The sequence below is a fragment of the Protomyctophum bolini genome (assembly GCF_963924005.1).
Source record: "Protomyctophum bolini genome assembly, chromosome: 4".
Lineage (NCBI taxonomy): Eukaryota > Metazoa > Chordata > Actinopteri > Myctophiformes > Myctophidae > Protomyctophum > Protomyctophum bolini.
In genome coordinates, this window is record NC_137865.1 from 44,713,026 (window position 1) to 44,725,528 (window position 12,503).

General features: G+C 43.5%; 1 protein-coding gene across 2 annotated transcripts; it reads left to right on the top strand.

Annotated features, from left to right (window-relative positions):
* The first annotated feature begins 773 nt into the window (after positions 1-773).
* klhdc4 (kelch domain containing 4) lies at positions 774-11,805 on the top strand. 2 transcript variants are annotated; one of them, XM_080761429.1, is made up of 14 exons: positions 774-962; positions 1,907-1,998; positions 3,218-3,296; positions 3,824-3,922; positions 4,755-4,891; positions 5,494-5,586; positions 6,169-6,331; positions 7,336-7,414; positions 8,511-8,719; positions 9,213-9,438; positions 10,158-10,340; positions 10,459-10,614; positions 11,482-11,656; positions 11,725-11,770. In XM_080761429.1, the coding sequence occupies exons 1-14, from the start codon at positions 864-866 to the stop codon at positions 11,732-11,734; spliced, it is 1,800 nt and encodes a 599-aa protein (XP_080617555.1). In that variant the 5' UTR covers positions 774-863; the 3' UTR covers positions 11,735-11,770. The 2 variants fall into 2 exon arrangements, with proteins under 2 accessions (XP_080617555.1, XP_080617554.1); XM_080761428.1 differs by having other exon boundaries at positions 11,482-11,805.
* The last annotated feature ends 698 nt before the right edge of the window (positions 11,806-12,503 follow it).

Consider the following 12,503-nt stretch of genomic DNA (forward strand, 5'->3'; position numbering starts at 1 on the left):
TGTATAGGAATCTTGTTCTTTGGTTGACTTTTTTGATTACGTTGGTGGCCATTTTTATCACCAGAAAGATTTGCCTCCAGGATGGAACCTATAGGTAGGTAATTTCATATTTTCGTCGACACTTGGATACTAGGGCACTTTGAGACTGGTGAACAGAATAGAGTGTAAGTTTAAACACCTGTGAAAGAGGCACGGAAGTAGCCTACTTAGGAAGAGTTATTTCCAAAATGGCGTAGGCCAGCTATGTGCATAGTAACTATGTGATTTATTGTTTATTGTTTATTACGGATCCCCATTAGCCCTACTACTGATTGATTGATTGATTGATTGATTGATTGATTGAAATATTTATTAACAGTTTGCAGAATTACAGTACATTTCAAGCACAACTCAATACAAAAGACTGTTAACTGTGAGTGGACGACCCAATAAAGCATTATACACTTGTTTACAAGAGGCTCCACCTTGTTCAATTCAACAAAACATTTAGAGACGTACAAATAGACACTTCTATATTTATACTCTTCCTGATAGAGGAGCCATATTACCTTATTTTTCTCTTCAATCTGAGAACCGGACCCAAACACAGCAGCGCCCCATCAGTCTGTCTTGAGGAGAGACTACCTTCACATTTCTCCTCCAACTCCAACACACTAGAGGGCGTAGTTGAATCTCCACACATAACAGGGTCGTCTACGTCATGTATGTTGCCGGAAGCAAATCGTGTTCGTCAGAGGAAACTGCACATGAGTTTGTTTAGGTGAGATTCACGTGTTCAGCATCACTCAGACTAGTCTCAGAAAGAACAGAGCACTTTTATAATCTTTAGTCTCGTTAAACACATTTATCAGTACAACACAGCCATGGGTAAAAAGGGTAAGAAAGAGAATAAGATGAAAGGGGCCGAGAAGACAGCTGGCAAAATGGAGAAAAAGATTTCCAAGAGGTCTAAACGTGAAGAGGTTTGACGATGAATTAATTTATTTTAGAACACCATTGATACTCATTCTTGTTCATGTTTTCTTTATTGTTGCACACGTGGACAGTTTTTGGACACCGCTTTAGCAAGCTGAGTTATAAAGTTTGCTATTGCTAATGTCATTTTAACTAAATTAAAAATGAAATTGAGCTAAATTCCCGGAGGGACATTTGGCAGGTGTTATCGCAGTATAAAACAAACGCATGACAGAAAAAGAATCAAGCCGAGATAAATAAAACTTAAAATAAATATAAAATGAAGAAGAACTGGATATGCATAGATTCTGTCAGACTGTCACAAGATATCTGCACTGTACTGTACAGTGAAAGGAAATGGGAAATGTACAGTGTATCGAATATGCACACATAATGCATATATTAATTTATATACTGTACATCTACGCCCAATACATTTATAAATGAAGACCAAGACTATACTAATGTGTGTATACCTTGACAACAATGAGCATATATACAAATGTACTATAGTAGTCAGTATGTACAGACAGTGGCAGTGCAAATTTTGACCTGAGACCAGATTCTAGATGTCTTCTAAATCCTGTGCTCAAACCTTTTCATGTCAAGGACCCCAAAAGGTATATGTAATTGGCCGCCGACCCCCATCTACAATGAGTAGTGGCTACTGGCAGAAAGGACTGACCAAGTTGTGCACTGCCAAGGAGGGACGAGTCTGTTGCTGTTCATCTGTTCATCGCAGAGGGAACGAGAATGGTTCTCTAAAATAGCATTCATCTTCATCTTCCTCCTCATCCTCCCCTCACAAACCACCTCCAGACTGTGTAGTGTAGTTGAACGACTATGAGAATACAATACGCTGTCAACGTCAAGTCAGTCTGTACCAGTTTTAATTCCCGGGTTCCCTCCTTTCAATGAATTCAAACCTTTGCCCCTGCTTTTCTTTTGCCAGGAGGATTTGGAAGCCCTTATAGCCGAGTTCCAGAGTCTGGATGCCAAGAAGACGCAGGTGGTGGAGACCGCTTGTCCACCGCCATCCCCAAGGTACAGTGAGGGTAGGGTGTAAGCAGTAAGCACACTTGGGCTTCCATGCCCGTGCATTATGTTATCTGAATGTAAGTACCGTCCTGAAGGACGCTTCCGTGAGTGCTTCCATTCAGGCGTCATCACTACAGTATGTTGGCTTGTGGTGGACATCTTTGGACAATAATATGACAAGAAACTCATAAAGAGATACCCCGGAATGACCAGGTCTGTAATTCTGAGTACACTACTACACACACTCAGATTTAAGGGGGTCCTGGCAAATAAAACATTTGAGAACCACACTAGTACTAGTGAACCCATGTGCCATAGTGTTGTTGTTTATCAGTAATGTTACATGTTTACAGTACATCTTTACAGTACATATTCCGAAGACATCCTGGAGACTTCACATTCAATAATTGGGTGTTATGAAAAAAAATAAGAACACTTAAATGGCGTGTAAAAATGAATCTTTTGAAAGAGATTTTGCCACGGCACGGACAATGCCAAGTCATTGCCACGGACACATTTGTCTCTGTACGGACATAGAGACTTGACCCCTGCTTCCATTATTCTGCTAATATTGAACTATTCTGAGCTGTCGGTTCACCGGTATTGCAGTCGCTGTAGCGCACTGTTGTTCCTACTCTCACCTATGGCCATGAAGTGTGGGTCATGACCGGGATACAAGCGGGCAAAATTAGTTTTCTCAGACGTGTGGCTGGCATCTCCCTTAGAGAGAGAGGGTGAAAACTGAAGTTCAGTGACGTGCGAGAGACTCAGAGTAGGCTTCTTCGCTTGGAAAGGAGCAAGCTTAGGTGGTTCCGTCATCTAGTAAGGATGCCCGAACTAGTTTGGGCCCTGAAAAACGTCAAATTTCTCTTTTGGGTCTCCAGCTAAAAAGTTTTGGGGAAAACCACTGTGCTATACCGTTTAGCTTGATGTGAAACAAACACCCCTCTCATGTTTTCAGACAAATAAAACATATCAATGCCATATATTTATTTTATGACACATTGGGCTGTATTTTGGGTGTCTTAAGTACCAGGTCTTATTCCCTAACTTGAGTAAACTAAAGACCTGGAGGCGTGATCAATGCCATTTGGCTATTCTGAGTCTTTAGTTTACTCAAGTTAGGTAATAAGACCTGGTATTTAAGACACGCAAAATACAGCCCATTGTCTCTGTTCAGAAAGAAATAACTCAGTTAGTCTCTGTCTTTTGGTACCTAACACAGGCTGAATGCCTCTCTCTCCCCCCATCCTGAGAAAGATGAACTCATCCTGTTTGGAGGAGAGTTTTTCAATGGAAAGAAGGTAGGCACTTGACACTAATGTATATTATTATTAATAAGATGTGATTATTACGTCACGGCATGTATGTTTATGTACCTGTAGTTTGTCAATCTTTTAACTCTTGTCTGAAGAAGAGCCGTGTGCTCGCGAAACGTCACAGATAATTTTGGTGCAGTAACAAAATAATTTGTCGCTATGGAGCCGTCGGTGTGCGAGCGTTTTATTTTGTGCTTCTACTGTTCTACTAACCCATCTAAACGGGTTAAAACAACATTTCTACTTGCACACTTTTTACTTCCCAAAAAAATAAGATAACTAAAAATACTACTGGCTGGATTGCCATGAAATTAGCTAATCACCGTATAGTGGCCAAAATATACAAGTTGTTTTTTGTGAGTCATTGGGGCCTGCTGTTAGCCATACACATGCAGCAGCAGCACATAATATATTTTCTTAATGTTATGTGTCACTCTTGTACTATCTGCGTGAATAACAACAATGCAACAAAACATAATCTTTGATTAAAACAAAGTGTCTATCCTTCACAGACGTATTTGTACAACGATCTGTTTTTCTACAACATCAAGAAGGACACCTGGGTAAAGTCAGACATCCCCAACCCTCCTCCACCACGCTGTGCTCACCAGGTGAACAAACCTCCCACGGACACAGACCGTTTATAGACAATACAAGATGCACCGCTTCTTACATTTTCTGAATCAATTGGCAGCAAACAGCCCATTTGTATTTGTCTTTACTGCACAATGAATGGAAGGAAATTCATACTGTATATCAATATGAACCACTACAAAATTCATCCTTATTTTTTTACCACAATGTGGCAGATAATACGCTGCACATAGTGCACCCCTGGATTTGGCTGCAATTGGCTGCTCACTGCAGGAAGCACAATGTAATCATTTTGATGATGCCACACATTGAATCAATTTAAATTGACACATATTTGATCTAAATCATGATGGTTTGCTGAAAAACCTATGTCTCTATCAATGGTTGTCAAACAATTTCATGTTACGGACCCCAAAACTTTTATGTAATTGGCCGCCAACGACCCCCATCTGAAAATACACCCCCCAGAAGCAAAGATATGAGTTAAAAATCATTTGCTGTGAAATAATATATATTCAAAGATTTCCACACGTTTTCATGATTCTTTTGACACAGTGACACAGATGCGTTCCAAGCCTCTGTAGACATTTTTAAAGCACAGCTCAAGACCCACTTCTACACCCTTGCTTTTAATTGATCTTTTATTTTTTTGTTATTCATGTCCTCACTGTATTCATTACTGCTTGTTTTTTAATGTTTATGCCTTGCTTTTCTTTTCTTTATCCTCCATTGCTCTGTAAAGCACTTTGAGCTGCATTTCATGTCATGAAAGGTGCTATACAAATAAAGTCTTATTATTTTTATTATTATTAATGTGGTAAAAAGTCCTCTCCTTGTTTGGCCCTGCAGGCCGTGGTGGTCCCCCAGGGTGGAGGTCAGCTGTGGGTGTGCGGGGGAGAGTTTGCGTCTCCGGACGGCGAACAGTTCTACCACTACAAAGACCTGTGGGTGTTGCACCTGGCTACGAGTACATGGGAAAACATCAAGTACGTAATACAGATGGATGATGGTCTTCTCGACAGTGGTGTAAAGTAACTAGTACATTTACTGTACCCTTTTATTTTACCGTACTTCTAAATCGGTGGTTTTCAACCAGTGCATGGTCCCCAGCTAAATGATGGAGAGTTGGCAACCAAGTGGACTATTATTAAATCTTTAAATGATTCATGGCATTCATTTTCAGTTGTTTAAAAATTACAGACCACAGACCACAGAATATCTAATGAATGTTAAAAGTTCAGCTGGGTTTTTTGGGGTGCAATTGAGCTTACAAAAAACTTTTTTTAGTGTCACGATCATTTGGGCCTGACGTTGAAATAAATAAAAAGTCTTCTGAAAGAATATATATTCAAAGATTTATGCCACATTTTCATGATTTTTCAAAAATAGCAGACCTACAAGCTCGTAGCGAGCCACTCGGTGGCACGCTATGAGCTTGTAGATCTGCTATTTTTCAATAATATTATAGTATAACATAATGAGAGCGTAACATTTTACTCTCTTAACCTTGATATGAAAAGGGTTGAAAGAAAGAAAGAACCATATTTCTAAGTGAATACAAGCAACTGGTTGTTGTTCTGTCCTCCAGGGTGCCAGGGGGTCCCTCAGGGAGGAGTGGACACAGGATGGTGCTCAGCAAGAGACAGCTTCTGCTGTTTGGAGGCTTCCACGAGAGTACCAGGTAGGAAGAGGGTTAGGGCCGTGTCACCATTTACACACGTTTGTCCCGTCTGCTTCCACGAGAGTACCAGGTAGGAAGAGGGTTAGGGCCGTGTCACCATTTACACACGTTTGTCCCGTCTGCTTCCACGAGAGTACCAGGTAGGAAGAGGGTTAGGGCTGTGTCACCATTTACACATGTCTGTCACGTCTGCATGCTTGTGATCTGATGTGGGTACAATCAGGGCTCGACAGTGCGACTAGGTACTCGCATTTGCGACTAAAAATATCACTGTGCGAGTTGTAAAATTAAATTTGTAGCACAGGTGCGACTACAGGATTTGACCATCCAATCGTGATCCTTCGGGACAATAAAGATTATTATTATTATTGTACCGTACAATAATAATAATAATAATCTTTATTGTCCCGAAGGATATTCATTTCCACAGGTACTGATACAGTACACACACACACACACACACACACACACACACACACACACACACACACACACACACACACACAATCTTCACATGCACTTGCAAATCGGAAAGTAAGTACCATTTGAAATATTGGTTCCTCTTCGTCTCTTCTCCTATAGAGATTTCATCTACTACAACGATCTCTATGCGTTCTCTCTGGACTCGTTCTCCTGGTCCCGCCTCTCTCCCTCGGGCACCGGCCCGTCGCCACGGTCCGCCTGCCAGATGACCTCCACGCCCGAGTCCACAGGCGTCATCATCTACGGAGGATACTCCAAAGCGGTGCGTGTGTGACCCCCTCTCTCTGTCTTGCTTTGACTTTCCATCTCCTGATTGTGCCTGATACACATTTTAATGACCAAAGGAGACCGTGCTTTTGCTGTGGCTGGACCCAGTCTCTGGAACGCCCTGCCGTTTCATGTTCGCTCAGCTTGGTCATTAGCGACTTTTAAATCCTTGCTAAAGACTCATTTATTTTCAATTGCGTTTCCTAATTATTTGTTTACTGTGGCCTTTAACCTACCTATGCACTATGTTCCCATGCACTTATGGAATTTTGATATAATTGTTCTGTTCTGACATTTTTTATATAATGCTTTTTCTTCCTTTTATTTTTTGCTTTCATTTATTATTCCTATCCTCTTCTTTTGCCTCGATGTATGTTTTTATGCTCTGTGATGTGAAGCACTTTGGTTCGACCTCGGTCGTTGGAAATGTGCTGTACAAATAAAGTTAGATTTTATTTGAAAGAGGTAGGAGCGCACAGCAAGAGTAGAGTAGGGAAGTGCTGACCACGGGAGATATCTTTTAAAAAGGAAAGGAGAGGTGGCACAAACTCGTAGTCCCAATGCCAATTTTTATTTTATTTTAACAACGTTTCGACAAACGGGTTGTCTTCTTCAGGGTATGAAAGTTATAGAAAGTAACATAAGGACATTTACTTAAGTACTTTACTTTAATCTGTACTGTAATTTTGAGGTATTTGTACTTTACTTGTGTATTTCCAATTTCCACTACATCTCCGAGGCAAATGTTGCACTCCAATACATTTATTTGAAAACTTTAGTTACTTTGTGGATTTTTGATTATTATTAATTAATCACTATTATTTGCATTTTGACGACAATACGTTTGTACCATACTTTTACTCGAGTACATTTTGAATTCCAGACTTTCTACATTGCATTATTGAAACTTTTTACTCGAGTAAAACATTTGAGTACTTGTCCCTCCACTGTGCTGTGATGTCTCTAATAACTGTGTGTGTTTGTACTGTGGGGCTGCAGAGAGCTAAGAAGGACGTGGAGAAAGGGACCATCCACTCTGACATGTTCCTCCTGAAGAGAGAGGAGAGGGACGGCCAAGGTAGGCAATACTTAATCCTTATTAACCCATTCTGAACGGGAACCCATTTCGGTGTTGGCATCACGTTATGCTTTAGCTATTGAAAAATAGCAGATCTACAAGCTCATAGCGCGCCACCGAGTGGCGCGCTACGAGCTTGTAGGTCTGCTATTTTTGAAAAATCAAAGGACGACTGACATTTTTTTAGAATCTGATCTCAGGTCAGAATGGGTTAATCAGACCAGTGTGTGTTCCGGTGGAAACCTCGTATGAATCTGATCTCAGGTCAGAATGGGTTAACCTGCAGGACCTGATTCTACAAATGTCTTGTAATTCCTAACAGTTTTCATGTCAAGGATCCCCACATTTATATTGTTGGCTGCCAAAACCCGAAACGCATCTCAAATCCTGTGGCTCAGCGGTCCAGGCACCTTGGCTGGTAATCCAGTCTGGCAGCGTGCCGATCCCAACGGCCTTTACTGCATCTCTCCCCCCCCCCCCCCCCCCCCCCATCTCTCTCCCCATTTCCTGTCAGCCTACTGTCTGTCCCTCCATAAAAAAATATAAAATGAAGGCGAAAGCCACAAAAATCCAGGCTGCCACACAGAAAATTATTTATTAGAGAGGGGGATTCTTTCTTTCTTTCAATCATTTTATTTTTCCTTTTTGCACAAACTGATACATGACTCACATATACATAGACAGACTAACACCGACATACCTACATACATTATACATACTTACGTCCATACATCACATCTTCTTCTTACTAATTCATGTATTCATTCTCCTCCCATGTATTCCACAACTGGGCCCCAAACTAAGAAAAATCCATCCAGCCGTTCTAGTGGGAACATGGATTCTTATGCAAGGCAGTGCACTGTATGGTTTAGGTTTAGGTTTAGGTTTATTTATTTAGCATAAAGTACAAAAAATAGACAATAACATATCAAAGAAACAAAAATACAATGCAAGGAAAGGAAGAAGCCAGAAGGCTTATATAAATATAGGCTTATATACAGCTTATATACAGTACATCAGGCTTAAATGCAACGTCTGAACGTCATGTCTGAACGTCATGTCGTGTGTCTGTCTGTCTAATCCCTCCGGCCTCCAGAGAAGTGGTCGTGGTCCAGGGTGAATCCCCAGGGTAACAAGCCCAATCCTCGCTCCAGCTTCTCCCTGGCGGTGGGCTCGGGGGGACGGGCGGTGCTGTTTGGTGGGGTCTGCGACGAGGAGGACGAGGAGACCCTGGAGGGAGACTTCTACAATGACCTGTACCTGTACGACATGGCGAAGAACCGCTGGTTCCCCGGGCAACTCAGGGTAATATTTAATGAATATGTATTATGTACTTTTATTATGTAAAAATGCATCCATGGTTTCTAATATTCCTGTGACATTTCCTGCCACAATTTGATTTGTATATACACCATCTTGGCCATCTCTTGGTTACATTAGAAATGTCTTCCATGGTTCTCATTCATTGATTGTAGCTACAGTAAATGATTCTTCTCACCAGGTGTCACTAGTTACTAACCGGATTGCTTCCATGTATTAGAAGTACATTGTACTGGATAAAAAGGGTGTCAAATTGTACATAAGGTATCTGTTCTGTCTGTTCTCATTGGAGTTGTTTAGAGAATGAATGTATCCCATTGGAGATATATTCATTCACCTCGGCCAATCTGAATGGCACGTGCCCTATGTGGTCTGGTATTTTTGGGCGCCCCGGGCTGGTAAAATCCCCAGTGTTCATTTATTTGACCCATTAATGGGCTAATTGTAACTCCAGAGTCTTGATGATGTGTCTGTCCAGGGGAACAAGACGGGGAAGAAGAAGAGTCGTCGGGGAAAGAAAGGCGTGACGGAGGGCGAGGGCCTGGGGGGGGAGGAGGGGGAGGCGTCCAGCGCTCCTCAGGGACCCTACGAGGTCATCAAGGAGATCGTGGCGGAGGACGGGACTGTGATGACCATAACGGAAGTGATTCCCGGAACACAGGTGGTCGAGGAGGACGAGGAAGAGGAAGAGGACGACGATGAAAGTAACTTGGTTCTCATTACATTTTTGCCTCCCCTATTAATGTAATTTACAAGTAAAACGAACACATAAAGGAAACATGTTTTTACTAAACAGTTTTTAAATAATAATTGGACCAAATCACATTCTGATTGGGATTTGCTAGCCTGGTTTCCAGCCTCCTTCGCTGCCTTCCGTGATTTGTTTGGTCACTTCTCTACTCAGTCTGGCCAGCCTCCTGTTTGACTCACAATGTCACCTGTTACATATCAAGGTTGTTACTGATACGTCATCAGCCAGCGCCACTCTGTCCATGCTTTTCTCACTGTTGAAAAAAGTACCGCCAGTTCGAGACTCGAGAGTAAAAACCTACAGTAAAAAGTAAACAGTAGTTTGATTCAGTAGTCCACTATGTCAGATTCAAGTAGTACAAAAAACCGACGGCTGTGTGGGGTGAGTTTAGTGAATGATGGGGACGTTGCAGGGCAACAGCAGTAGCAGCGCGTTGATACGATATCAAACTGGTGTTTTTGTCCCAACCTACACCACAGACCAATCAGAAGCCTCGGGTTGATTTTCAGTTTTGGCATGTCCCGCCTACCTTGGAGATAGGACCCTTTTCCAGACTGAGTAGCGAAGTGATAAAACAAACGCAATGCAGCGAATCAGGCTTGAAACCAGGCACCAGCCTAGGGTTTGGCTTGTCGTTAATGGTCCCACACCTCCCTCCCCGTTCCCCCCCAGGTTCGGCCCCCCTGGTGGAGCCCTGCCCGAGGTCCAGCGCCATGGCAGCGGTGCGCTCGGGCAAGCTGTTTGTGTATGGCGGAATGTTTGAGGTCGGAGATCGCATGTTCACCCTGAACGACTTCTACTGCCTCGACCTCCACAAGATGGACAAGTGGGAGGTTCTGGTCGAGATGGACCCCAGTGAGTACCGCGCACACACACACACACACACACACACACACACACAGGCGCCCGCACTCATTCGCGTGCACGCACGCACGCACGCGCGCGATGGTGATGGACCTTTGTCTCTCAACAGAGACACAGGAATGGCTGGGAGAGTCTGACTCAGAGGGCGATGAAGAGGAGGAGGAGGAGGAGGAGGAGGGGGAGGAGGAGGCGGCGGGGGGGGAGGAGGCGGCAGGAGGAGACGAAGAGGAGGAGGAATCTGAAGAGGAGAGCGACGACGAGGAAGGTACTAGAGTTTTCCATCTTTCCAATTTCTTTTCTCTGGTGATGAAATGACGATAGAACAGAGATAGGGCAGAGCAAGAGGCATCTGTAATAAACAGGGGTGCACATAACTAGTGTGCCAGTGCAGTGCGCAGCATGCGTCGTCAAAATGCTTGCTGTGTGACAGATCAAAGGCATGGATTTGGGTACCAAGAGAATTCATGCATTGGAAGAAGCAAGCAAGCCGAGCTCTGGTGTCACATGTCCTGTAAAAATACAAGACCCTACGTGGTTTAAACACAAGCTTTTAGCCAAAGTTCATATATTTACGATGTGAAAACCATGCATCTGTCACGTAAACAATGTACACATTTTGGAATTACGTTAAACATGGAACCTCCACTGCTTTAGGTGAGTAATTCAAGGTTCTGCAAAGTTCAGGTTCATCAATCTCATGCTGGCTAAAGTAAAGTTGTGGTGGAGTAGAGACGTCCGCAGCAGCAGTTAGATCAGGGCTTCTCAACGTTTTTGGCTGGGGACCCCCAAAAATGCTTTGGCCATGTCTCGCGACCCCCGCCACTCCCCACGACCATATAATCGTTAAGGAAAGTTTATGCATGCATGTATACTACCGTATATAAATTCTAAATTTCCATTTTCCAGCCATTCATTTGCAAAAACATTTATTTATTTATTTGGGGACCCCCCAAAATAATTTGGGGACCCTCCGAGGGGTCGCAAGTCCCAGGTTGAGAACCCCCTGAGTTAGATAACTGTCATGGACGATATTGCAGCTGTGTTTAACGCATGTCTTTCTGCCTCCACATGTCTGTGTGTCTTCATGCCTGCTGGTTGATCTTCTGTGTCATTGATGGTCCGTTTTCTCCAGATGACCGCGAGCATCCTCCCGTCCAGGAGGGGGAAGCGCTGGCGGACTACCAGACCCGTACGGACCAGTACTGGGCGGGCCTGGCCCGCGCCAACATGGGCCCCGACGGCAAGGACAAGAAAGTGGCCAAAGTTGGACTTGCTATGGCCAAAGTCTTCTATGAAAGACCAGTAAAGTCTTCTATGAACGACCAGTAAAGTCTTCTATGAACGACCAGTAAAGTCTTCTATGAACGACCAGTAGTGTGATATGAATGGCGAGTAATTCGGACGTGTGTGTGTGTGTGTGTGTGTGTGTGTGTGTGTGTGTGTGTGTGTGTGTGTGTGTGTGTGTGTGTGTGTGTGTGTGTGTGTGTGTGTGTGTGTGTGTGTGTGTGTGTGTGTGTGTGTGTGTGTGTGTGTGTGTGTGTGTGTGTGTGTGTGTGTGTGTGCGCGTGCATGTGCGTGCGTGTGCAACATGTATTGTTTATAAATGGATTTGGCTTTGTTTTAATAAAACCTCTTTGATACTGTAAATCTTAAACACTGTACAGTGCCAAAAAGATGGAAGAACAACACAGAGGGGTAAAGCCTCCTGCCCAGTAGCCACCCTGACCTCCACGGAGAGTAACTTGGCCAGGTGTGTTCAGTTCAAACACACGGTTGGCCTCGTTAGGAGAGATAGAGGGCCATCTTTTTGTTACTGCACTGGAGAGGAGACTACACAGGTTAGTCAAGGGGTGCGCACGCTTTTCCGACACACCGAAGATCCGAAGCGGGGGGACATGCGATGCGATGCGAAAAAGCGATGGTCCGACATGCGCTGCTCCCGTGCTCGCGGTTAGGGTGAGGTTAGGATTGAGGTTTCGGATCAATAGTATGTCGGAACTAAAGCCTGCACCCGTTAGACAAAGGCTGCCTGTCAGCGGGGCTGTTGAGCTGCTGGACAAGTAAGACCTGTGAACGCGGGAAGCGAACGCAGCTGTTGTGTTGCAGTCTGACACACACACACAGACCTGTTATTTCTCTTTTTTTCATTTTTCA